Source organism: Anolis sagrei, chromosome 4 (genome assembly GCF_037176765.1).
Source record: "Anolis sagrei isolate rAnoSag1 chromosome 4, rAnoSag1.mat, whole genome shotgun sequence".
Lineage (NCBI taxonomy): Eukaryota > Metazoa > Chordata > Lepidosauria > Squamata > Dactyloidae > Anolis > Anolis sagrei.
In genome coordinates this window covers 141,139,460-141,166,730 of record NC_090024.1, presented here as the reverse complement: position 1 = coordinate 141,166,730, position 27,271 = coordinate 141,139,460, and the positions used below count along the sequence as shown (strand labels likewise).

The 27,271-nt window shown below is 37.1% G+C and overlaps 1 protein-coding gene and 1 long non-coding RNA gene across 3 annotated transcripts in view; both read left to right on the top strand.

The window, feature by feature from the left end:
* Positions 1-17,692, top strand: part of TENT4A (terminal nucleotidyltransferase 4A) — a 28,469-nt gene extending 10,777 nt beyond the window's left edge. Inside the window, exons 3-12 of one of the 2 annotated variants that reach the window (XM_060774057.2) lie at positions 74-120; positions 2,567-2,687; positions 6,317-6,424; positions 7,646-7,774; positions 8,456-8,669; positions 10,638-10,764; positions 11,183-11,283; positions 11,772-11,938; positions 13,298-13,456; positions 14,516-17,692. In XM_060774057.2, coding sequence (XP_060630040.2) covers positions 74-120; positions 2,567-2,687; positions 6,317-6,424; positions 7,646-7,774; positions 8,456-8,669; positions 10,638-10,764; positions 11,183-11,283; positions 11,772-11,938; positions 13,298-13,456; positions 14,516-14,698 — 1,356 coding nt within the window. In that variant the 3' untranslated portion in view covers positions 14,699-17,692. Of the gene's footprint in view, positions 1-73; positions 121-2,566; positions 2,688-6,316; positions 6,425-7,645; positions 7,775-8,455; positions 8,670-10,637; positions 10,765-11,182; positions 11,284-11,771; positions 11,939-13,297; positions 13,457-14,512 lie in introns of both variants that reach the window. The other variant, XM_060774056.2, reaches the window with a different exon arrangement.
* Positions 1-27,271, top strand: part of LOC137096960 (uncharacterized) — a 212,428-nt gene that overhangs the window by 11,263 nt on the left and 173,894 nt on the right. The window lies entirely within an intron of this gene.

The following is a 27,271-nucleotide window of genomic DNA, read 5'->3' as shown; positions in this document are numbered from 1 at the left end:
ATATAGATTTTTAAAAAGAAATCTACCAGTTCAATATTCTTAATTCAGTACTGACTCTGTTTTTCTTTTCCAGGTTCAGATATTTGGAAGCTTTAGTACAGGACTATATCTACCAACCAGGTGAGTCCTGTGGTCTGGAACAATATTTATGGCTCTTCATGTCTTTTAGTAATAGTTTATTAATAAGGGGATATTCTGGGAAATGATAACAAAAATGATGGAAAGAATATTTAAAACACCTATACAAGTAAATTTAGACGTGATACTAATTGGAATATTAGGAAACAAGAAAATTAATAGAAAGGAAGAAGAACTTTTTAAAACTATGATTCCAGCTGGACAAGCAGTAATTGCAAGGGGGGTGGAAAGATTTTAAAACGTGGACATTGGAGAGCTGGAACAATTACATATATGAACAGGTACAATTCCAAACTATAAGTGTAACGAGGAAAAATACACATGAGGATAAAATAGAGGGGGGGACGAAACAAATGGACAACATTTATGGAATGGGTAAAAACAGATAAACAGGGAATCCATTTCTTTTCTCAAAACAGATAAAGCCAGTGCAAATATTATTTAAAAAAGTAAAAGAACTGTGCACATGGGTAAAGATAACAATATAGTGAAAGATGTAGTTGGGGAGTTGGGTGATGGGGGATAACACAAGAGTTTTATTTTTCTCTATTTTTATTATCATCTACTTAGAAATTTAGCAGTAAATGTTAATAAGAGAACGTCTATGTAAATGTCTAAGATATAAACAAAAGAAATGAATAACACCTATGTATGCTGGCTACAAAATATCCTAGATATAATTGCACCAAATGAAAATAAGTAAACACTAATAATAAGATTTACAAATGTCTACACAAAAGGTCTATGAATATTTGCACCTGACTGAAATAAGTGTAAGTAATGTGATAAAAATGTATTAAGAAGCAACAATAAAAAAGAAATAATAATAATAATAAATAAAAATGGAAACTGGTTAACTAAATTACATGGATTGAGACTTAACTGCAGTACAGTATGGGGGACATCACCTTTTTGTGTTAAATTTCATGCAGGTGAAGAGTTTGTTTCATTTAACCTGAATTATTTGAGATGATAATTCCTCAGGTCTAATAGTAAATATCAATTATTGGAAATACTTGACAAATATTAAGCAACTCACTACATTTAAGTGGGAATGATGTACAGGTAGTCCCCGAGTTGCAAACATCCAGCTTGAGAACAACCCGTACTGTAGTTACGAATGGGTCTCTCCCCTTACCTGCCATGAAATTTGAGTGCTGAGCCAAAATGTGTCAGTATCTCTCCACCCGACTTTGCTTTTTCTTCCTATCAATATCTATCCAAACCCCGTCTCCCTTTTTTTCCTATCTATTTCTCAAAATTCCTTCCCTTTTCTTCCTAACGATCTCTCCAAACTCCTTTTCTCCTTTCTTCCTATTGAGCTCTTCACACCCTTTTATATTTTTCCCACTCTAAATCCAGTTGCTACCTTCTGCAGAATTCTGGGGTTTGCAGTTTAGTAAAGCCCAGGGCCTCTCTAGATGAGCAGTTTAAATGTCCCTCCCTAAACTACTAACCCCAGAATTCTGCAGGAGGCAGCAATCAGATTTAAAGTGGACAGATGCTAGTGAAATGAGGTCCAATGTCTCATTCCTTCTCCCTGTATTTCCCCACCTCTCCTCTACTTTCCTTCATGTCTGGCACTACTTTTCATTGCCCTGACTCAATGCTATTCAATGCTTGGATTTGTATTTTGCTGAGGCAGCAGCGTTCTTTGGCAGTAAAGGCTGAAGACCTTGTAAAACTACAGTTTCCAGGATTCCACAGCAGTGAACCAGAGGGGTTAAAATGGTGTCGGACTGCATTCATTCCACAGCATAAGTACACCCCGACGAAGTTGGGGCAAGATAAACAGGAGAGGCTCCTGGAGGGAAGGGTTATCTATTTCTATCATTTTCCTTTCCGAGCCCCTGGTGGCACAGTAGGTTAAGCCCCTGTGCCGGCAGGACTGAAGACCGACAGGTCGCAGGTTCAAATCTGGGGAGAGGCGGATGAGCTCTCTCTATCAGCTCCAGCTCCTTATGCGGGGACATGAGAGAAGCCTCCCACAAGGATGATAAAAACATCAAATCATCCAGGCGTCCCCTGGGCAACGTCCTTGCAGACAGCCAACTCTCTCACACCAGAAGCGACTTGCAGTTTCTCAAGTCGCTCCTGACACCACCAAAAAAAAAAAAATCCTTTCCATTGCATGGAATCTTTGGTTTTTTTAAAAAAAGGGATTCTAATCACACAGGAACTATAATGTGCACCTTTTTTCGACAAATTACAAAGAGTGCACTTTTTTCTGGACCTGATTCAACTTATAAATAAAATCAACTTTATAAATAAATTCAAAAGATGTGACATTTTTCAATTGTTTACAAAAATACATAATTTTAAAAAGCTGAATACTTTGTTTTAGTCTGAGCTTAACTCTTCTGTTCAATTTGGCCAGTGTAACACCTAAACTTCTATAAAATTTTGTTCTTATTTTTCTTCTTTATAGTGACATTGATTTAGTGGTTTTTGGAAAATGGGAAAGTCCCCCTCTGCAGCTGCTGGAACAAGCGCTAAGGAAACACAATGTAGCTGAACCGTATTCAATTAAAGTGCTTGACAAAGCTACGGTATGTAACAGAAACAAGTTATACTTGACTTAGAGTACAAGAAGCAGAAGGTAGCAATATCAAGAAATCTTAAATTTATATTTCTATTCTTATAAAAGCTGTTTTCAAAAATCTCTCTTTTATTTCAGTAGTAAAGATAATCTGCTTTGCATTAATTTGTAATAGTAGCATTTCAATCCCAATCTTTCATAATGGAATAACACTGGATTCTTCCCATCCCATCAAACCAGATCATTTCAGTATAATTCTTTTTTTTTTATCCTTTGTGCTCTCTGTGATACACAATTGTGTTATCTGTGCCTGCGAAGTATATAGTTTGGAAACTTCAAGAGCAATTACTTAAGGGCTGCCAATTATACTCTAATATGTATTTATATAGTCTGGAAATTAATCCCTTATTCCTTTTCTCCAAAATGTTATCTAATTCCTATTTTCTCTTGGTGAATCCTACCTTATTAACTTTCTTAAATTTATGATATAATTGATAATAACGGAACCAGTCATGTATCCCTAATTCTTCTCTCCCTTTTAATTTCCAGGGCTCTTTTTCTTTGATTAGGTACTCCGTATAGATTTTCATTTCCCCATTAAATGCTGGGTTTAACACTGCTTCCAAAGCCATAGAGAGGTGTTTTGTTTAATCCCGCTTTGTTTCTCTTCGAAATTGCTAAACGACTAGCTCTTATGGGATGTCTAGAGAAGTCTTTATTAACCTTATCTTTCTCATACCATAAATAGACATGCCATCCAAATCTTAAGTTGTATCCCTCTAAGTTTAGTAAAATTTGAACTTTTTTTAGATTGTATTTTGGCTTCTTGGCTTGACTTACAGATAGTTTTGGCATTCAATAAAATGCTGCATTTTGGGCTTGCTGGATCTGGTTTGGTGTGTGCTCTTGTGGATCCAACATACCTGAAAATATGGTAATTTCTTATATCTTGGAGAAGATCATGTTGGGGCCTGTTCTTATTATCAGGTGTTCATCCTATAAGTGGTCTGGAACTGATTGAGATTCAAAGCTCCCCTGTGTGAGAAAGTTTGAAAAGGCCTGGACAAAGTGTCAGAAAGTAGGCTACTCTAAGTGACCTGTTCATAGGCGTCATCTTAATTTTCCTCGGCCCTAAATGCTCCTGATTCCTTAGTCCATGTTGTAGTGAACAGGTCTCATCAAGAATCTGCGAGTTACTCTGAAATGACTAAGGACATCACCAATCATCCTGTCTCAGAATTTGCCTCTCACCCAAGGATACCTTCAACAGCGGATCAGTCAATTGATATGGAGGCTCAATTCCAAATACCCATGACATCAGGTAGATGGTGGACACTTTCACATTAGTTCCCAAGCACCAAGTGAAGGAGAAAAGTTGTAAGAAAAAGAAGAAGAGGAGGGTGCTTATGGAGCTTGATCTTGGGTTCAGACTTTTCCATCCTGAAGCTCTCAGCAGTCTCATCACCATCTTCTAGTGGGGATGGTTCAAGATTGAGAGCCTTCAGTACCAGTCTCCATCAAATCCAAGTGCTCATTCCTTTGCAACAAGCTCTCAGGTTCTGAGCCAATGTAAGGAGAGTATCTAAAGTGTGTGCTAATGTTGCAACCATATCTGAGGGTAAGATTGTTGAGCCCCCCCCCCCCCCCCCCCCGGCTGCCTCCAGTGCAGCAGAGCTCATTGGATTGCACAGATTTGCAGGTCGTTGTCCTCTCTTGTTGTTTTCTAAGTCACTGAGTTAAGGTTCTGACAACATCCCTGTTAAATGATGTTGTGTTTAGCTATGCTGTTTCTAGACTTGCTGCTGCTGACATTTGAACATTCCTCTTGGCTCATGTTAGGCTTCTTTAGCTTATGAGTCATAGCCTCTGATGTGGACTTGCATTGGATACCATACTTTTGTAAAGTATCTAATTTGCAGACTGCTTTTTGTTTTACTAATACCCTTGAGGCTTCAATTCGTGTTTTCTTACCCTATCATTTTCATTTCCTAAAGGACTAAAATAACATTTCTTTTCTGCTTTAAATATCTGGTATTTCACTAGCTTCAAGAGTTCAGAGGTTCAGCCAGTCACTTGAACCCTCAGTAAACAGACACACATGCTGTTTATAGATTACAGCATTGCTGCCGAGGAGGAGCTGGTGTTTTAACACCCAGATTTTTAGTGCTCTTGGAAGTGAGTTCCATTGAAATAATCCTAGATCTCCAAATATGATGGCTTTAGTGAGTATCAGAACTTGCTCTTAAGAGGAAAAGACTGTATTTGAAACATTCAGCAAGCTCCACTCTTGCTTTATATTGAAGAGAGTAACCCAAAAGCTAGTTGAAAAACTCTTATACTGTCACTTTCTACTGTCAGAATGTGGAGTGACCTTAAGATTTTGCCCTTGATTCACCCCCTCACCGCCTTTGTGGAAAAAACAGTAAAGTAAAATAAATTAATTACAGCTTTTTCATTGATATAACAATGAAAGTTAGAGTAATCATATAATGAGGTATATTAAAATTACACATAAGGCAACCAGCAGCATAATTTTGTTTGTGACAACAAGATTAGGGAACAAACCATGCCATACTCCTGCTTTATAAAAGAGGTTTTGATTGGCCTGTTAAAATGCTACGATGGAGGCATTAATCTGATCTATCCAGAGCTGTAGGCGGAGTGCCATGAGAGAGTAAATACTCTCAAATATCCTTTCTAATCGTGTTTTTTGAAAATAGTGCAGTTCAGGCTGCCCCAAAGATTTGAACAGTTAGACATGATCATAAAGAAGGAGAGAATCCTTCAAGTAATCTGACACCAAGCAATTCAGTGCTTTAAAAGTAAAAAACCCTGTGCTTTGGAATGTGTTCCAAAATGAACCAGAAGCCATTGCGAAAGAAAGAGTAGTGGGAGTCACTTGCTCTGCAAAAATTGCCCGGATTAGAAGTGGAGCTGCTGAATTTTCGAGTAGCAGAAGTTTTCTCCCCATTTTTGATACTATGGCAATATAAATAATGTTTATAATAAATAACAATCTGAGTGCTTCGAATGAGACAGATGTGTTAGGTTATATAGCAGTTGAGTTGCTGTGAGTTTTTCGAGCTATATGGCCATGTTTTTGAAACATGGAACATGGCCATACAGCCCGAAAAACTTACAGCAACCCAGTGATTCCGACTATGAAAGCCTTTGAGAATACAGAGACAGTTGAGTTTTGTAGCACTTTTAATATAAAATAACATAAGTTTTTATTTCTTATCCACCTCCCCCTAAGTCTTGAAGTAGGGTACACCATAAAGTCAAGTACAATATGTAACTCAAAACACATAAATCTATTTAAAACAAGATTTAAACACAAACCATTACAGATTAAATTCATCAATATATATAAAAATGTTAATTTAAAATCCACAATTCAAAATCAACTTGTTCGGCCTGCTGGAAGAGAAACATCTTTAATTCTTTTTTAAATTCGGAGAGCCTATGTCTGGATCTACATAGAATCATGAGTCCAGCATTCCCCATGTTTGTCTATTTCCAGTGCTGCAGTGTACTATGTGGTAGGTTAAAATTTTTATACATCAATTCATCAGTCACTGAAAAATGTCAGCCGACTTGTTGGAAATGGTTGAATAACTGGTTTGACTATTGTTGCAGGTACCGATAATAAAACTTACTGACCAGGAAACAGAAGTTAAAGTTGACATTAGTTTTAATGTGGAAACTGGTGTGAAGGCAGCACGACTCATCAAAGACTACATGAAGGTAAAAACAGCCAAATAAATCCCAATATGTCTTTATGAAGGTTTTATGATTGCAGAAAATTACAAATAAGAGATAATAAATGTGTGTCAGTATCGGTTTGAGCATCTGATAGTAGAAATTGATGTATTAAAAAGCACCTCCTACTCCTCTAGGAGAAAGTCCACAAGGTAAGTATCAGTATTTTGTTATTTATTTAGATACTTTTTATGCCACTCCTCAGCCACAAAAAGATTCTTGGCAGCTTATAAAATGTTAATTTGTCCTCCGGCTTGCAATCTACATAAGTTAGATGAGATGTAATACATAAGACAAGAACACAGTTGTGTCTTGGTAGCAGAATGGCAGTTAAAGACAGTGGGTGGGGCTCATTTCACAAGTAGACTTTCACAAGCCGGAATGAAGCCTATCAGGAATTGATACTACTTGGTTATTTAAACCCGGGGTACTAGCCAATGAGGAACATGAGGAAATGCACAGCATTTCGCATAGGCATAATTGTTTAAGAACTGATAATGTATCCAGTAAATAGGATGAACTTTACTGTCTTAGTATTCTGATTAGCAGAGTAAGTAGCTTCTTCTTGACTCAATTGTTTCTGCAAATCAAATGCATTCCTGCTTAACTATTTGTCTGTGAAGCATCTCATTTTATTTTTGTATCTTTGTGACTGGATTGATGGGTAAAGAGATACCTAAATGCAAACTATCATTTTATGTTGGTATTCTACTTGAAACTAAGTCTTTGGTTTCACACGACTTGATAGACCCAGGAATCTTGAGCTGAATAAATTTCTGTATAGCCACAGAATTTTTTTCTCCATTTAATAATGCTGTTCAGACAATATCAGACAAAGCACTTTTTGACATTAAGTGGTCAGAATGGGCTGGCTTAACTTTCTAGCTCTTTATTATTAGCAATGAGAAGCTTTCATCTTGAGGTACATTGTAAAAAATTGATGTTTGCGCATGTCTCCCTTCATAAGCTTATATTGGAGTGACATTTGTAGTCATTTCTGTTTTGTTAACAGATATTTTAGTGTGTAAAACTCCTATGTTTGTAGGCAATTAGTATATGAGTAAAGAGAAATTTCAGTTCAGTCATACAGACAGCATCTTATTAGGTACCGTTTATCCAGGAATGTGTAAATATTTTTATGTGATACTACATATGACAAAATAAGTAATCTTAATCAGAACCTTTTAAACTTTTTTTCATTTTCAGAAATACACATTGCTGCCTTACCTGATTTTAGTATTAAAACAGTTCCTCCTTCAAAGGGATTTGAATGAAGTTTTTACTGGTGGAATTAGCTCATACAGCCTAATTTTAATGGCAATTAGCTTCTTACAGGTATGTCTTCTGTCATTAAATGTCCTTTTTTCAGAGAATTCAAAGATGAGCTGTTTTCATCTACCTACCTATGCAGGATTCTATGCAGCAAATGATCTTGGTGCTTTATGCATCTTTTTTTTTTTTACTATAAACTTGTGAGCACTGTTTAGAACAAAACTTATGTAATTCTGTAATGTTTTGTATATGCTTCATTTTAGTGCTTGGATTGTCATACAGCAGTGATTGGGCACGTTCTCTATGAATAAATTACAATAGTTTATTAGGTTGGACTTCTTACGGTTACCGTGATGCTTTCCTTTGATATACTATTATGTAGACAATTTCCTTTCTTGAAAAAAAAATTGAATTAGTCTTACTCCTTCACTCATAGCACCAAAATAACATTAAGAGGACTTCTAAAATTATGCAGAGACTCCAAACTATGAGAACGGAAATTCCTGTTTCATGTTTCTGATCCTGGTATAAGAGTGGTATAGCAATCTTAGATGCAGAATAATACGAGGCTCGTACCAGCCTGTACCATCCTCCCTCCTTCCAGGCTTAGTAAAACTTTACCAGCTTAAGGAATGAGAGATGATACCTTCTTTTCATGCAGTGAGAGATAATAGTTTTGACCTATTTCTCTTTATTTTGCTGTAAAAATCAAAATAAATCATTTGTGTTGCTTTTCTTTTCTAGTTGCACCCACGAATTGATGCTAGGAGATTGGATGAAAATCTAGGAATGCTTCTGATAGAATTTTTTGAACTCTATGGAAGAAATTTTAATTACTTGAAAACTGGTATTAGAATAAAGAATGGAGGTGCCTATGTTGCCAAAGAAGAAATCATGAAAATTATGACTAATGGATATCGACCCTCTATGTTATGTATTGAAGATCCTCTTCTGCCTGGTAAGATGACACAAACCACTTTTTTCTATTAAAAAGCATGTTTACCTAGGTGATTACAATAATTCCTTAATCTCATCATAGTCACATTTTTTTCTGTGATCAGTGTTTAGTGTGATGTTCTTTTCTGTATTTTCGATAGGCAGCATGTAACTTCCAGGATCAACATTATAATGTGCTATATACATTTTTCATAACATGGTGCATGACACCAAAAAGTCTGGAGATCCGAAATCCTGTATACACGTGTACTTAACTACAATTATTTCCATATGAGGCCTGTGTTGACTGATTGCATGCCTTCTTCATTTTTTCAGATTGGTTTGTGTACACTTTATTTGGTGCAAAATCATGATGATGTGGCTTGTTTGAGAATATATGTCAGGTGTTTGTAAATGTTCCACAAAAATATGGATAGGATTACTTGAGAAACTAGAACCCTGATAAAGGAAATAGGAAACCATGCAGCAATTTCAGCTCAGGACTAGTTTGCCATCTGCATTCTGTACAGATTGAATAATTCTAATAAGTAAATTAAAAGTGTGTGCAGATTTTGTGTTAGAGAAAGGGGGGTCCATACTTAAATACAGTTTAGGAATAGTAAAATAGTTTTAAGGATATTCTCACAAAGTATAAACAAACCTTTTTTCTCTAACCATATCCTTAACATGATCACCATTATTGATTGCTGATCGATACCAATCAATATTTAGGTCATTTAAGAGTAGCCTGCGAAAGCTTTCCATCTTATGTGGTAGGTTCACAGTGCTTAGGAAGGTGGCTCCATGTATTATGAGGGCTGTCATGGTTTCCTTCCAAGGGGCTAGATATGGAGGGCAGATTGCAGTTTTCTGGGTATCGCAGACATTCGAGTGAGGATTCATGATATCACTTTAGAAATTAAAATATTATTTCAGTGGACATCATGAATAACAGATAAGTAGGTCCTATGAATAGACCAACACTACTTTCTAAGTGACTTCTGACTTTTAGTTACCATAGGCTTTGCACCTTACTTGCACAAAGCTGGTTTCTTTTAGTTTCTTACAAAATTGACAGGATAGCAATGATCTTTAGCCTGTTATCCAGAGCATACAATTCTGTCTGATGTCAGAAGTTAATCAGTGTCAAGCCTAGTTAGTACTCCAGTAGAAATCAGCAGGTAAGATTAGAACTCCTTCAGGTAGGGCTAGGAAAAATGCTCTTGAAAACCTGTAGAATTGCTGCCAGTTGGAGTTCATAATACTGGTCCAGATGGGCCTATTTTTGACTCTGTAAAATAGCTTCCCATGTTCCCATGTACCGGCAATTAAAGATTAATAAGAATTGCTTATATTACAGAACAAAGAAATGTGAGTGGGCTGCTAAGGATGTAGCAAGCAGGGAAACCTCCTTGTAGGGTTTTGTGTATTCAAAGCCTGAAATAGTTTCTTGGCTTGCAGTAATCCTATGCTTGAGTAAGCAGTGTTTTCCTAATTTGGCAACAGTGATGAAGAAATAAGTAATCAGACATGAATTTAGTGTGAGCCTTTACGAAAGTTGCATAAATTTTGATTGGCCAGAAGCAATAGACTTCTATTTTATAACAACAGGCTTCCAAATGTAAAATGAGACCAACATGGCCAAAATTACAAATTCTTTCTGGTCTGAAAGAGAAAAATACCTGGGAAAAGGAATGGAGCCATGGGTATTAGTGGTATTTATCGATGGAATCCAGAAAAATAGTAACATTTCACCAGGAAATTGATTATAGGAACAGTTTCTCAGATGTGTTGCAGAAACCTACATCACAATCAATATACATGAGAAGGTCACAATTCCCAAATAACTCCTGCATATATATGGAGTCTCAAGGGTCAAATATATAAGCAAAAATAACATAGACTCAGACATATGTATTAATGGGCAAGTGCCAAAGTAATATATGGATGAAAATAAATGTTCTTTAAGTTGGAAACTTAACTGTTACAGGAAATGATGTTGGAAGAAGTTGTTACGGTGCCATGCAAGTAAAGCAAGTTTTTGATTATGCCTACATTGTTTTAAGCCATGCAGTCTCGCCACTTGCAAGATCATATCCTAACAGGGATTCAGAAAGGTAAGTTATTTATGAGTGCATTCATTGCAAAACTCTTTAAAATCCATGTTTGTAGAATTGCTCCTCTAAACTGGTTTCTTTACTAATTGTGTGATTTACTAACTTAGGATGTTTACCCTTGCTCTCAACCTTCCTGCCTCCTTTTGTGAAGCAGCCACTTTATTATGTGCAATACAGACTGCATTATAACATTTCTTTAGATCTTATAACATAGCACCATGGACTATGCAGAGTGCACCATGCACAAATGCCTCTTGTGTCTAAATAGCTTTCTTAATTGGAATCTACTCTTAATGAATGTAATTCAGAATTTTACTTCAGTTGTACAGGTTAAATTTTTTTCCTCAGTATTTTTATTCAGAATTTTACTTTGTCATTGAATCTAGATGTTTTATATGGGTCAACTTTTCCCCCCCAGCACTTTAGGAAGAATAATCAAAGTAACACAGGAAGTGATTGACTACAGGGCTTGGATTAAAAAGAAATGGGGAAACAAAGTTAACTTGTCACCTGATCTTGGTGAGTAAATGAGTTGATTTTAAAACTCCACTCGGGATTTTAATTTTCAGTGAATATTCTCACTTTTCTTATATTACAACTCATCTCAGATATGACATCAAACAATAGTTTAGAACTGCTTGTCTACTTTTTCTATCTGCTCAAAATTTGTTATCATAAGGAACATTACTATTCAGAGTCGGTAGTGCAAATCATCATGCCAATGTTCAGTTTGTACAGATTATGATCGGAGTCTGGTTTGTTGATCTGTCATAACCTGTGGTTTATCAATTCAAACATCACAGAAAACTATAGATAAATATTCTTAACTATAGGTGATGGGATATTTGCATTGGAGTAGTGAATCATGACTAAACTCTAAACTGTACTACTTCACTGGAATGGAACTGTATCTAAATCTGATGAATTGTTCTATTATTTAAAAGTGAAAAGACCACACATGCACACATATATGCACAAAAACTAATGGACAAATGTATATCTAACAGATATTCAAATTAACGAGAGAGAGACCATATCTCCATGCAGCATACGCCAGAATGGAGATGCTGAACGGCTATGCAACCCACCTTTGGCTTTGTCATTTACTGGCACCCAGCAGTTATCGTCAGGCTCATCTGCCTCTTCTGTGTCGTCTCTTTCTGGGAGTGATATTGTAAGTCCCATTTTCCTACTTCCAAATGACTTGTATTCTTGATCCAGTTCAACATCAGTGTCCTTTTTAAACTGCACCAATATGTCTAACATCCATACGATTGCAACTAACTAAAACTGAAATAGCTTTCTCTGGATGGCTGTGAGCACTCATGGGTTTATCTTTTATGCCAGCATCCCAAAGCAGAAGTCTAAAAGTTCTAATTCTGTTGAAAACATTGATCATAGTATTTCTCACACTAGTTTTTGTTTCATGCCTGACCAGCTACACTAGATTTCTAATTTCTCTATACCAAACTTACCTTTGCATTAAAAATTAAATATAGAAAATTGAGGTTGGTATCATTAAATGGAGATGCCTTACAGAATGGGAAAGTTACTGAATTAAACATGGCAGAGCCATGTGTTTGCCTTTGGAGAAAAAGAGGAGACCAACGGGTGAGGAGCCTGTCTCCAAAACTGTTCTGTTAGCAGCATCACTTCTTTTCAGAGCAAGGGGAAGAGAAAAAATTAACAGATCAATGACTCTTGGCTCAAGTCAATATTAAACCATTTTTATTTCATCAAAACAGGGATAAAATGTATGACTATTATGTGAGGAGAGGAAATAAGGTATATTTTGTTTTTTCCAAGCATGTCTTCCTTTATCACACAAGTGTCCCTGATGCTAAAGGGCAGCTCAGCTAGATTACTGTGTGCCATTTCCAACTTTTTTTATGAAGAAAGCTTCACCTCTTAAGACTTTGAAAAATCATGTATCACAATACATGATCCCAGTAACTACTTTATGCGCAGAAATGGAAGAACTCTGCAGCACTAACAGAAGATTGGACAATAAAAATGATGGACTTGGCTGAGATTTATAAATTAATCTGTTTATTTTAAAAGGGGACATTGGAAAAGCATTTGAATATTAGAAAACTTTTATTGACTTTTTGCATGAAGAAGAAATGGATTTACCAATTTTAAGTTTTGCAGGCTAATTTGAAAAGTGTTTTTGCTCAAAAAAGAGAGTCAGCACTAAGAAACCCAAGGGCAATGCCTATGTTCTTCTTTGTTCTTTTCTATTCTGTCTTTCTGTGTTTCTTTCTGTTTTCTTTCTCTTTCATGACACTTTTTGTGGTCCTATTCTATATTTCTTATCTTAATTTCTTTTAAAACTTTTAATGTAACTTTTAAAATATTTTTTAATAAAATTAGATAAAAATTTTTGAAAGAGGATTGAGAAATCTCTTTTGACACCATTTTTGCAGTTTTCTAATTTGCAGAGTGTTGTTCTGTGTGTGGGGTTGGGGTAGTTATCATGTATTTCCTTTGTTTAAAAACCAATTTTCCATTCCATATTTTTCTATGTTGCTAGGATTCAGATACTCCACCTTGCACAACTCCTAATATCTACCACTTCAATCTACAAGCACCATCTCAGCTTACAGCTGGTTTGCCCCCAGCATTGTCTGTGCCAAATGGTAAAAACCAGCCTGTGCCTGCAAGAACATTGATTATGGCGACTAATTATCAGGTATTTATTAATAGATTATGCCAACTCAATTATCAGGTATTTACTACATTACAGAATTTGTCCAGTAAATGAGTAGTGAAAATTGTGGTTAGCAGCAACATTCCTTATTTATTACCGTTACTTAAATCTTTTCTGGATAGAAATCTTTTTATGGCAATTTACAAGTAACAGAGAAGTGTATTGACAAGTTTGTTACAAGGTTTCCAGGATCCTTCCTTCAGGGCATGTAGCAGAAAATCTCTATGTGTGGAGATGAGGGAATCAAGTGGTGGAGGTCCTTTTTGTAAGTTTTTAATCAGAGGCTAGATGACCATCTGTTGGAGCTACTTTGATTGTGCTTTTCTGGCATGGCAGGGAATTGGACTGGATGGCCCGTGTGGCCTCTTCCAACTCTATGGTTCTATGATTTAGTTGGAAGATGAATCCATGCCTGTGTCTTGGATCTTTCCAAAGCAACAGTTAATGGTGGGAAGACCAAGAGGTGGGGTTCCTCACTTGTCACTCTTTCCTGGAATCGTTTGCATGGAGCCATTAGGGGTTTTAATTTAGAAGATCCCTAATGGCTTCTGCAAATGATTCCAGAAAAGAGTGATAAGTTATTTTAGATGAAGATTTTAGAAGCTGGAGCCCCTAGTAGCACAGTGAGTTAAACCCTTGTGCCGGCAGGACTGCTGACCGAAAGGTTGATGGTTCGAATCCAGGGAGCTGGATGAGCTCCCGTCTGCCAGCTCCAGCATCTCATGTGGGGATATGAGAGAAGCCTCCCATAGGATGGTAAAACATTTGGGCATCCCCTAGACAACCTCCTTGCAGACTGCCAGAAGTGACTTGCAGTTTCTCAAGTTGCACCTGACATAAAAAAAATAAATAAGAAGATTCGCATGACTGGGATTCTCTTAAAATTTTATTTTTGCTTCACAGTGTCTGAATGTGTAATGTCCTTGCCACTTTGTGTATATATGTCCCTATGAATTATGAGAAGGTGGAATTAATGAAATGATCTGGTAAATCTATAATTTAGCTGACAGTAATCTTAAATTCTTCCTATGTCCCCAGCAGCACAATGGAATTAAATTTACTGTGAAAGGACCTCACAATCATAATCAAGGCAATGGATACAATTCTGCCAGCAATGGAGCTGTGAGGCAGCCAGTTGGCAATAGAGGACATCATCCACATAGCCGTAATATCTGGAGAAGAAAGAAGTATAGAGACAGTTTGCCTATCAGCCTTAGCAGATAATGGCCAGCTTCCGGGTGTCCACTTCTGACTCCTGCAGTGTGTGTGGGACAGTCCTAGGGAATTTGACACCATCACTGAGCGCATCAGTTTGTGGATGTTGCCAAATATCTGCATCCAATCTTTGCATGTTTCTTTGTGTGGTGGTTGAGTCCATCTTAAAAGAAATAATTGTGCTTATCTGTGAAGCCTTATTCAATGTGGAAGTTTGTCTTCTGCCTATCCATGAATTACTACAGTGCCGAAGCAGCTCTGGAAGGAATATTGGGAGGACCATAAATGCTGCAGCAATTTCCTGTAGCTGTATATTTGTTCATTGGAGATTGTTTTGTTCTGTCAGAGAAGTAATGGATGGTTTGGATTTTATTTTCTGTTATTGCAATTTTTTTGTGACTTTGCCAACTGCCTTCCCATTTTTGGTTCGAAATATTTTTGTTACCTTACTCCTATCAAACATAACTTGTGTGCAATAACTGAAAAGGTTTGAAGCATTTTTTCATATAAGTTATATTTAAGGGATGAAAGATACCTTTTTTCATTTGCAGATTCTTTCCTCGTTCTATTTTTTTAAGTTGGGTTCAGTGTTCTGATAGATTGTGTGAACAAAAGGTCGAGCTCATAACACTAATTACTATTCGAAGCTCCTTAATTTTCAGATTGACTGCGATCTGGTTTATATGTTTATAAAATATATTGAGCTACAAGATTTTTTTTACCTTTCCAATTAGCTCACTAGTCTGGCATGTGACACTAACTCAACACTAGTTAATGTGTTTCAATACAATCCAGTCCTCCTGCATTGCTCATATTTGTTTCAGTAGGAATCATGCAGGAGAATATGAGATAATTCAGTTCATCCTTATTCATCCTTACAACCTGGATAGAGATTGGCATAAAAAAATCCAGCCATTTAGGATAAAAATAGCTAAGTCCGATTTCTAAATTACACACTACCAATTTTGTTGATCAGTTTTACTTACCTCTGATTGGTTGGGTCCAAGCGTTGTTTCTGGATAAAATATCCAACTTAAGGAATGTGGAGAAAGGAATGTATATTGATTCCATTGAGGAATCTGATTGGCAGCATACATTAGTTCTGTTAAAAGCAACTACCTAAAATGTACCTTCTGGCTTCTCTGAGCATTTTATTGGTGTGTTTATCAAAGATTGACCAGAATCCTTCAGGTTATTGCTCTGATAGGATTACTTCATCAGCAAAACTGGGGTGAGGGCAAATTCTTCTTTCCTGTCTCCTATTTAGCGTGTTGCATTTTCACAAAGTGTACCCTAACTTAGCAGGAAATCTTGTAGAGCAGATTTGGGGGGCAACATGAGCAACTATAGAGAGGAAAGGAGGAGAAAGTTCCACCACACTTTTAGTGCAGTAGTTCTCAACCTGTGACTTCCCAGGTGTTTTAGCCTATAATTCCCAGAAATTCTAGCCAGTTTACCAGCTGTTAGGATTTCTGGAAGTTGAAGGCCAAAATATCTGGGGACTTACAGGTTGAGAACCCCTGCTTTATTGCAACATTGGATTTAGACCAATATTTATGTGACAGGCAGTTGATTTGAGATGTATACAGCTATACTATGCAAGTGTGTCTTGCCATGACAACCTCTGTTAACTTTTTAAAAGTAAGAACATGTACAACTTGCATAGCCCTCTGTTTTGAAGAGTGCCGTATTCTAATTTTCAGTGGCTGCATCTTTTCATGCTTTTTTTTAAAAACAGTGTTAATTCTCCAGTGCACTATGTTAGTACCTTTTGCCTGAACAGGGAGTTTATAAAGAAACGTCTGAATGGGTGCAAATATTCTTAAAATTGATATTTGAATGTGTGACAACGAATAGTAATAGTAGGTTTTAATATCTGCAGGTATGCCTTGGAAGTAAATGGCATATATTGAAGAAAGATATCAAAAATAATGCTAGGCCTCTGGATTGTGAAGAGAGCGACATTCCAAAGCAGAGTAGCACACATTTTGTATGCAGTTCATCTTGATCCTGAGTTAATCACAGTCAGAAGTCTGTAGATTCTTGACCTATTATTAATGAATAGTCATCTTCATATTAACTGGATGTTACTCAGAAAGATAGGCATACAGTATATGACATACTGAATCAGTGTCTGTTGGAAGACGCCTTTCATTTGTCAAAGGCACGGCAAACACAAACAAGGCAGAGGCTTGAAAATGAACATTGTGACAATTGGGCAGCCTGCAGCTGGAGATGAACAGTTAGTGCTCCTGGTGGTCAATCATACACGATAATATAATACATCCTGTGGCGATAATACTTGGCTACTGGGGCCAGAATTCTGTCATATCACTAGGGCTTCTCAACCCACCTTTTTCTGGAGGAATTTTTGTTTTTAAGCAGCATTTGAAGCCGTGCAAAGGGGTGCCAACAGAACATGCTGTGTGCTCCCACTGCACAAGCTGAAGTGCACAAGCTTCATGAGATCCTGGCCCTAATTGTTGTAAATGTGTCTCCAGGCAAATAATTATATTATAAATGATACATAAACAACCTTTTGGGTTTTTGAATTGCCAAAATTTCAGCCTCTCCTGACACTGGATCTGTAACTTTGGATTGACCATTTTTTTAGAACCTTGTGAAAGGTTTTGGAGAGATGTTGGTACAATAAAGGGATTTAAACTTGAATAAAACCAGTATTCAAGGGCTGATTATTGACTCATATTACACTCTTACATGCTAGCAATATTGATTATGAACCTACATTATGGGAGCCTTGGTTTCCTAAATAGTGTCAGTTTAAAAGCAGGATAGGCTTAAGAGAAGCAGATATCATGTTCCATTTCAGTCATGGTGAACCAATAAATTGCACTGGCTACCACTCTGGTTATGTTCTCTGCCGCTGTGGATAGCTGATTAAAATATCATGTTATTCTTTCTGTCTGTATAACAATGTGGGAAGCTAAAATATTTTTATGTGAAGTTTTGTATTCTTTGATTTTTAATAAATTTTCAAGGCCATATATGTGTATGTAGTGCTTTTTTTCATAATCTTGAATAAGGACATTTAGCACACATTATGTCACTGCAATATTGTATTTTACGATCAGTCCATAGGTCCCATGAGTGGCAACATCCATTTTCGAAATGTGGTCAGCAAAATACGTTTGAAAAGCTTGGAAACAGAATATGGTGATGATGGCTATTGTGTATTAAGTCCCCCCCCCCCCCCCAAACATCTGGTATTCAGAAAGATTTTTACATTCAAGGTAGCATTTAACATTCGTAGCTAATTCTTGTAGGTCCTATCTCCATTTATTGATATGATTTTCTTTAAATATATGAAATATATGGCTCCCATAATAACTTGTGAAGAAACCATAAGGTAAACTGGATGTTTCATAAGGAAAGTGTGTATTTATATCAGTCCTTTCTGCAAATCAGCTTTATTGGATAATGCCATAGGCACTGGGATGAGACCCATTATGGTGGTATTTCATGACACTCTCAGGACCAAGGGACTATATAATCTTTGTATATCCCCCACCCACTGCATGGCATTGAATTGAAACATTTTCCAAAACACTGAATGTAGTCTTTTAGTTTGATGTATTTAAAGAAACAGCCCATAGCTTTCACAGCATGTCTCTTTTGGGCCACAAAGAGTCCAAATTACTGGAATAGCTGGTAAAGAATTGAAATAAATGATGAAAGCATAAAAACATTACAGAACAATGCTAAATGTGTGTGTGTTGCATTATTTTTCAAATTTTGTTTAAGGAGAAACAATGTATGTCTATTATAGTAAATTACAGCTTTTTGAAGTTGTATTTCTTTTTTTAGTCTCTGAAGTAGCTGAATGAATGCATGGACATTTAGAATAATCTATTTTAAGAATGCCAGCTGCACATTTACTTATTTGACAGTTTTCTTTGAACAACTGAACACACAAAGCTAATGAAAACTATACTATTATGTTCTGGTAGGCATCAGGGCTTTTCTAATGAGGATAAATAAGGAAAAGACAGATTATGAGCTTTTTATTTTTAAACTTAATATTTTATTTTATGTTTTAGTCAATTATTGTCTTCATTTTAAAATCAAGTCCTGTTCAAAATTAGATTGCCTTGAATCTTAATTGTGAAAAAGTGTTTTTTCATTGTTTTTATGCATGTCATTTATGCGGAAATGTCAAGAAGTATCAAAGGAACTCTCGCCCCTTGAGATCTCACAGATTTGCAACAATAGCGCACTGCCTTTAGAAAACTCTCATCAGGACTTTTTATAACAATCTCTGGGCCCTTCCACGCAGACATATAACCCAGAATATCAAGGCAGATAAGCCACAATATCTGCTTTGAACTGGGTTATCTGAGTCCACACTGCCATATAACCCAGTTCAAAGCAGATAATGTGGGATTTTATTCAGCTGTGTGGAAGGGGCCTGTGTGATGAAAAGTACCTTGCTGGTCTTTACCATGGGGATTAGTGTTTGCTATTGGCTCACAATTCAGTCTTACAGAGAGTAAAACATTGATCTGGTATAAAGCTGGGGTCATGGTTGTCATGGTTCAAGAGGCACAAAAATTATGCCACAATAACCAACTACTGAAGGCACACAGTGCTTTATTATGACAGACTCATCGTTTTCTTTTTTTTCTTTATTGTAGACTATAATGTGCTAGTAGTACATCCCTTTCAAGAAATGCTATTGTGGAATGTGCTGCTTGAGAGATTGGTGGAGTCTCCTTTTCTGGAGGGTTTTAAGCATAAGCTAGGTGGGTTATCTGTTAGGAATGCTTTGATTGTTCCTGCACGGCAGGGAATTAGAATGTATGACTTGTGGTGTCTTCCAGCTTTAGGATTGTTGTTGTTGTTATTCCACCTCTTGACTCGAGGTGGCACACAACACAGTTAAAATACCCAGATAAAGCATTACTGTAAAATATATATTAAAATACATAGTACAAATATTTAAATACAACACTAATAGAATGTAGATTTAAAATTTACATTTTAAAATTGGGTAGGCCTTCCAAGAGTTGTGTCTTAAATTTTGACAGCTCATTTAGCTATTGGATCTCTTCTGGCAGATCGTTCCACAGTCTAGGTGCAGAGGATAAAAAGGTCTGTATTCCCTAATAAGGAATGTATCACACTTCTTAATGTATCACACTTCTGAAAAGTATGGAACTAAGGCATGTTTCCATGTCCCAAATAGCATGTTATTTAGACTATAGCAAAATGGAGGACTAACTTTTGACGACATAGTTATAACTGCTCACTTTCACTGTTCGTGTCCTTTAAAAAGTCCAAGTAACTACAGTTTTGCAGGTTATTTATCATATGGATATTCTTGCTGCATAAACATTTCCTTACTATTTTACTCGTTTCTTTTCTTCTTTTCCTCTACAATTCCTCTTGATATAAATAGGAAGAGTGTTGTGCTCCGACTCCTAGTTTTTCTATTACAATATGTTTGTGATAGAGCTACATCATTGAATGCGCAAAGTGGAGGAGGCTGTGTTTCCTAGCAGAACTTTCACATCTAGATCAAAGATCTCTGGTGCAGCTGCAGAATTTATTTATTTATATATTTATTTATTTCCAACATTTTTACCCCGTCCTTCTCAACCCCTGGAGGGGGACTCAAGGTGGCTTACATCGACAACTATTCGATGCCAATAAATACAAAATACATACACAATATATTACAACATTACACATTATATAAAAACCATCAAGTTAAAAATCAATTTTAAAACATTATTATCAGCCATGTAGCCCTCTTCAATTCAATTCACTGTCCAAAGACTTTGTTAGAGCCTATCCATTGTCAGTTCACATAAACATTGCAATCACTATCAAGCCTGCTCCCCAGAACCATGATTTAAGCTTCTTCCTGAAGGAAAGGAGGGATGGAGCTGACCTAATTTCACTGGGGAGGGTGTTCCAAAGGCAGGGGGCCACCACCGAGAAGGTCCTGTCTGTCATCCCCACCAAACGCGTTTGTAAAGAAGACGACTGAGAGCACGACCTCCTTGGGTAATCTTAAATCCAAGGCAGGACATAGAGTGAGATACGTTCGGACAAGTAAGCTGGGCCAGAACCATATAGGGCTTTATAGGTCAAGACCAGCACTTTGAATTGTGCTCGGAAATGGACCAGCAGCCAGTGGAGCTGACACAACAGTGGAGTGGTATGCTCCCTTTATGTCGCTCCAGTTAGTAATCTGGCTGCTGCCCACTGGACTAGTTGGAGTTTCTGAACAGTCTTCAAAGGCAACCCCACGTAGAGTGCGTTGCAGTAATCTATTCAGGATGTAACAAGGGTTTGGACTGGCTGAAACCTGGGGTTCCAGGCTCAGCAATGAGTCCAGGATCACTCCCAAGCTGCGAACCTGAGTCTTCAGGGTGAGTGTGACCCCCATCCAACACATCCAAATTACTATCTGGAACCACAGTTAAAACTGCTGAGGATGAGCATGCTTTTCTGTTTTACAAATTTATTTCACCCATAACCTTCACATTTATGTCACCAACAACCTTCAAACACTAACTTGTAGAGAAGTGAAAAAGGAATGGTGAGATATAGGTTCATAGAAAGTAAAGATGTACATTGTATTACTGGAGGCGTTCATGGCCAGAATCACTGGGTTGTTGTAGGTTTTTTTGGGCTATATGGCCATGTTCTAGAGGCATTCTCTCCTGACATTTCACCTGCATCTATGGAGAGCATCCTCAGAGGTAGCCACATTACAAATATATCTTCCAAACATTGTTACATTAGATAGAAAACAGCAATATCCTATTTTTTTGTATAGACTTTCAACTTGAACTTTCTTCCTATAGGTTTTTATTGACTTTGGTGGTTTCTGCCTTTCCCCGCTTCTCCCTTTGGCTTCTTGCTCTCTGAGTTGAAGACCAAGATCCTAATGAAAGCAAAGTGTTGCTTAAAATTCTGAATTAGGCTGACATAAAAGATTATTACATGATCTTAAAAAAAAGAATCTGCCAAACTTTGATTTCGCTTGTGTTGATTTGCACTGTTACAGAAAGAGGGCACTCTTGCATTAGTTTTATTTTCTCAATCATTTTTTAAAGCCCTATTCATCAAGCTGTTAATTTGCAACTTGTCCTTGGGCTCTTGTTTCTGTTTATCTTTTACATGGGGTTTGAGCCTAGTTTTGTTTGATTAAAATCTAAAATAATTTCAGGAGGCAAAAATGCTGACAGTTATGCTGTCTATATTAAAAGTCTTAGTTTTAGAAGCTAGAAAAATGGTGAAGGTAACAGCATACCCAACTCCTAGTCATTGAATAGGGTATGCTCTCATCTCCATCCTTCCTCCCATCTCAAAATCAGGTCTAGTCTTGGAAGATCAACTGATGCTGTGGGCAACACACCGATCTTAGATCTGATCAGGTCTGAGCTGCTCAATTGGTTTAGCTGTACGGAGCTGTAGAGCATTTATATTGAATCTCTCTTGCTTTTGGGACAATGACAGGTCTGGCTGACTGTGCTTCAAAAGAAATAGTGTGGTCTTCAGGACAGAAATATAACAAATATCTTCCTTCAGGTAAAGGTAAAGGTGAAGGGTTTCCCTTGACATTAGGTCTAGTCAAATCTGGGTGGTGGTGTTCATATCCATTTCTAAGCCAGAGAGTCAGCGTTGTCCGTAGATACCTCCATTTGGCAGGCATGACTGCATTGAGCACTATTACCTTCCTGCCGAAGCAGTACCTATAGATCTACTAACATTTGGAACTGGAAATCCCTGGCCCTTGAGCGCTCCAGCTGGAGGTCAGCTGTGACCAGAAGTGCTGTAGAATTTGAAGAGGGCAAAAGAAAGAACGTCAGTGACATCGGCTGCACAGCAAGGCAGGAAACACAATCAATCACAGCCAATTTGGGCTACAAACTACTTTATTTTACAGCTATATACATTAGAAGCTACTTAACGCTCAGCACATCCGACCGGTAACATCGCCAACACACGAAAGTTATCAGTACTAGTCTACACCTCTAGTATTCCAGAGTGACGTATGATGTATGACCATGATGCTGCGTCCATTTGCTCTATACACTTGATTTATGACCTCTCTAGGAATGCCATTCCCTCCATGGTTCAGTTAAGTCTTTCCACACAGGAATACACTCGGCACAGCACTGAATTCTAAACATACATACATACTTTGAAATCTACATTATAAATTGCAAACAACTTCATCAAGAAATGTGCCAAGAGGAAGGCATGTCAAGCCAATCCCGACCGGGACCGCCTTCCACCTGGAAACCAATGCCCTCACTGAGGGAGAACATACAGATCAAGAATATGGCTCCACAGTCACCTATGGACCCACTGCCAGTATACTGATCTTGGAAGACAATCTTACTCGGACAACGAGGGATTGCCTAAGTAAGTAAGTAAGTCTACTCACATTTGCATTTTTCCAAACTGCTAGGTTGGCAGAAGGTGGGGCAAACAGTGGGAGCTCACCCTGTCCCGCGGATTCGAACTGCCAACCTTCAGCTTAGTGGTTAAATCCGCTGCACCACCATGAGGTTTCTCCTCCCCATCACAATTTTTTGGAAGGGATGGGAGGACTCACTTCCACTTCTTTCCTGAAGGAAAGAGCTAATCAAAGGAACAAGTGTTTTCATATCCAAGTAGTACCCCTGTCTTTTTCTCTTTCTTTTTCTTCACCAGTTCCCTACACTTGTTTTTACCTTAGTAGTTGCCATTAAAGTTGATGCTTCAGTGAAAGAACAGTGTTAAAAATGCCTCTAATGATAACATTTCAGATCTTGAGACAAAAAAAAAACCCATCACTTTCTACTTGTAGGTCTCAGAGTCCCTTAACTACGCAAATGCAGTTTGGGTGCTCGGGATCCTAATTATGTCAGCATGAAGTCATTATTAGCACACACACACACACACACACACACACACACACGGTTTTCTTTTACATAAGGCACCCTTGTGAATAAAACAGCATGGTGCTGACAGAAAGTTTCTCTATGCAGAAGTGAGCAGCTCCTTTTTGGAAATTAAAATATCTTTCAGCGACAGCCAACCTATAACTGGAGACTTGTCTGGCTATATCAAACAAATGCAGTGACCTCAAGTAGGTGGCATGCAGGATTCAAATTGCACTGGGAGGCACCATCAGTGGGGATTAATCCAAAATGCCTATAACATGTATGGGTTAGGATCCAGCAGAAATGTATTTATTTATTTTATATTAAAATATCTTTGTAGTTAGATATAGCCTCAAAATGTGTTCCATAAGTCTGGCTTACATGTGCTATATCAATACACATTACAAGGCTAAAACTTATTTTATTTTATTTTTGAACCTTCAAAAGTGTATGCACTCTAGTCCAATCTCCAATTACTACCTAATTACAATTATACTTTGACCTGTTGTTTCCATTGCTACTGGGTTGATTAAAAAAAAAAAGGATTTTGCCAAATTTCCAAGTATTGTATATACTTGAGTATAAGCCGGCCTGAATATAAGCTGAGGCACCAAATTTTGCCACAAAAACTGGGAAAACTTATTGACTTGAGTATAAGCCGAGGGTGGGAAATGCAGCAGCTACTGGTAAATTTCAAAATAAAAATAGATAGCAATACAATTACATTAACTGAGGCATCAGTAGGTTAAATGATTTGAATATTTACATAAAACTGTAATATAAGATAAGACTGTTGAACTCTGATTAAACCATTATTCTAACCTTCTTCAATGTAAATGTGCTTGCATGTAATAATAATAATAATAATAATAATAATAATAATAATAATAATAGAGTAAAATAATGGAAATAATAGTAATAATAATAAAGTAATATAATAAATGTAATAATAACAACAATAATAAAGTAAAATGATCAATGTAAAAATAACAACAACAATAATACATTTATTATGTATTTCTAACAGGGTAAAATAATAAATAAGCTTAACTCAAATATAAGCTGAGGGGGACTTTTTCAGCCTAAAAAAAGGGGGTGATAAACTAGGCTTATACTCAAGTATATACAGTATTTTAGCTGCAATATTGTGGTTTATTATGGGATGAGGTTCATAGGGACGGCACCATGTGTTACCATACTGGGTTATGACACCAACCCTAGTGATTCCACTGAACATCTGTGAATCCATATCCCTCTTCCCCTTGCACAGTATTTAATCATGATATTACATCATTAAAGCCACAGGCTTGGATTCAAAGATTTTGGGAAGAGTTAAACACACACTCAACTAAAACCTTTTCCCAGATTTTCCCAGTCTAATCACCCATCTTACTGAACCCCACCTGCTCTTCCCTTAGATTGTCTCTCAGGCTCAGGCAAGATAAGCGTTTTTTATGGTTGAAAAGTGTAATCAGACAGCATTTAGTATTTTTGCAGCCTTAGCATTCTTTGATTTTCTGAAAGATCTGCTCTTAACATCTTGAAAGTCAAGAGCAACAAATGGCAGATCTATTAGTTATAACAAAAACTGGGGTAAGAGGATAGTGTTCTCTTTGAAGATCTGTCAATGGATGTCTCTTTGAAGGCGTTCTCTGCTAGGGAAGCAGTGATTCAACTTGATCCATTTGAAAATCAGAAGTATATAAACTAAGGGACGTTAGAAGCCTCAATATTGTTGCTAACCAGCTGGGCAGAAGACTGAACAGACTCACAAATCACCTGACAGATTTTCTCCATTGTAGTGAGATATGGAGATTCCATCTGAACACGAGGAAGAAAGGAGATTCCATCTGAACATGAGGAAGAACTTCCTGACTGTGAGAGCCGTTCAGCAGTGGAACTCTCTGCCCTTTTAAACGCTTTTAAACAGAGGCTGGATGGCCATCTGTCAGGGGTTATTTGAATGCAACATTCCTGCTTCTTGACAGGGGGTTGGACTGGATGGCCCATGAGGTCTCTTCCAACTCTTTGATTCTATGATTCTATGATTCTATGTTTATTCTATAGTATAGATCAGGGGTCCTCAAATTATGGCCCGGGGGTCGGATACAGCCCTCCAAAGTCATTTACCCAGCCCTCGCTCAGGGTCAACCTAAGTCTGAAATGACTTAAAAGCACACAACAACAACAACAATCCTATATCATTAGCCAAAAGCAGGCCCACACTTCCCATTGAAATACTAATAAGTTTATATTTGTTAAAGGTTTTTCATTTTAATTATTGTATTGTTTTAAAGTGTTTTTTGCACAACAAATAAGATATGTGCAGTGTGCATAGGAATTCATTCATTTTTTATCAAATAATAATCCGCCCCTCCAACAGTTTGAGCATATATATATGCTTTTTAAGTCCCTTTCCTCCTGACCTACAGAAAGCTAGTGAAATCCTGCCTCTGGGACATAGCATTCCCAGAATAATTGGTTGAGTCCAGCAATAACCTAATAACTACTGACCACATTTGCGGATTGAGTTGAACTTGATTCTTTCTTGGCAATTTGGCTTATATGTATTTAATCTGTTTATATATTGATTTATTATGATTTTATAATGTTTTTATTTGTATTTGTACATCGAATTTCTGCTGTTAGCCAGTCTGAGTCCCTCTACAGAGGTAGAGAAGATCGGGATATAAAAGTTTTAAATAAATAAATAAATAAATAAATAAAGTCCCTTCCGCTGTGTTTTCCAGTGTTTTTACAAATGATGGTCACTTGTTGGCCTGATAGATGTATTGTGTCCAAATTTGGTGTCAATTTGACCAGTGGTTTTTGAATTATGTTAATCCCACAAACAAAAATTACATTTTTACTTATATAGAAGATAGAAGGGTCCTGAATCCATACCATTACTCTACCCAGGAGTCTACTCTGGTTTTTGGATTTTCTCAGTTGTGAAGAATGGAATAAAAAGATGGTGAGATTGACCCTTTCTGGTCTTGCTGTTCTATCCGTGGAAAAATCATTTTCACCCTTGATTTGGGGAAACTATTGAAAGTTTTACAGGGGTTTGCTTTAAAAATTCTTGTTTCTGTTCAAAATGTGCAAGTTGCTGTTGAACTTGCTCACAAGATAGAAGACAGAAAACAACAACTGCTTCTACTGCTCTTTAGCATAATCCAAAGAGCCAACAAGTTCAAATTCACAAGGTAAAACACATCAAATAAGATATATTCAGGCCACAGTAACAATTGGTGAAATCATGCAGGCACTGCTTATGTCAGACATGTTGCTGTTGCTGAGAGAAGGCAGAAAACAGTCAAGTCAAGTTTCCTTTGTGGAATTTTGTATTCCCATGGCAAGTAAAAAACCTATAACTTATTTAATTCAGATCAAATACAAAGACAGTGAAAGATCTTGTAAAACTTCCAGCTCCCATGATTCCATAACATTGAGCCATGGAAGTTAAATAGGTGCCAAACTGCATTAATTCTACAGTGTAGATGCAGCCCACAAGTCATGTATACAGCAATCATGTTCTGGTCTGGGCACCTGAATGATGGATAGGGAGATATCCCACAATGAGTTGTGATGATCATCTTTCCTGCCATTGCCATTAATGATTTTTCTATTATTTTTAGAATGTTTCACATTGTATAAGCCTGCAGTTTCATTCTTATGC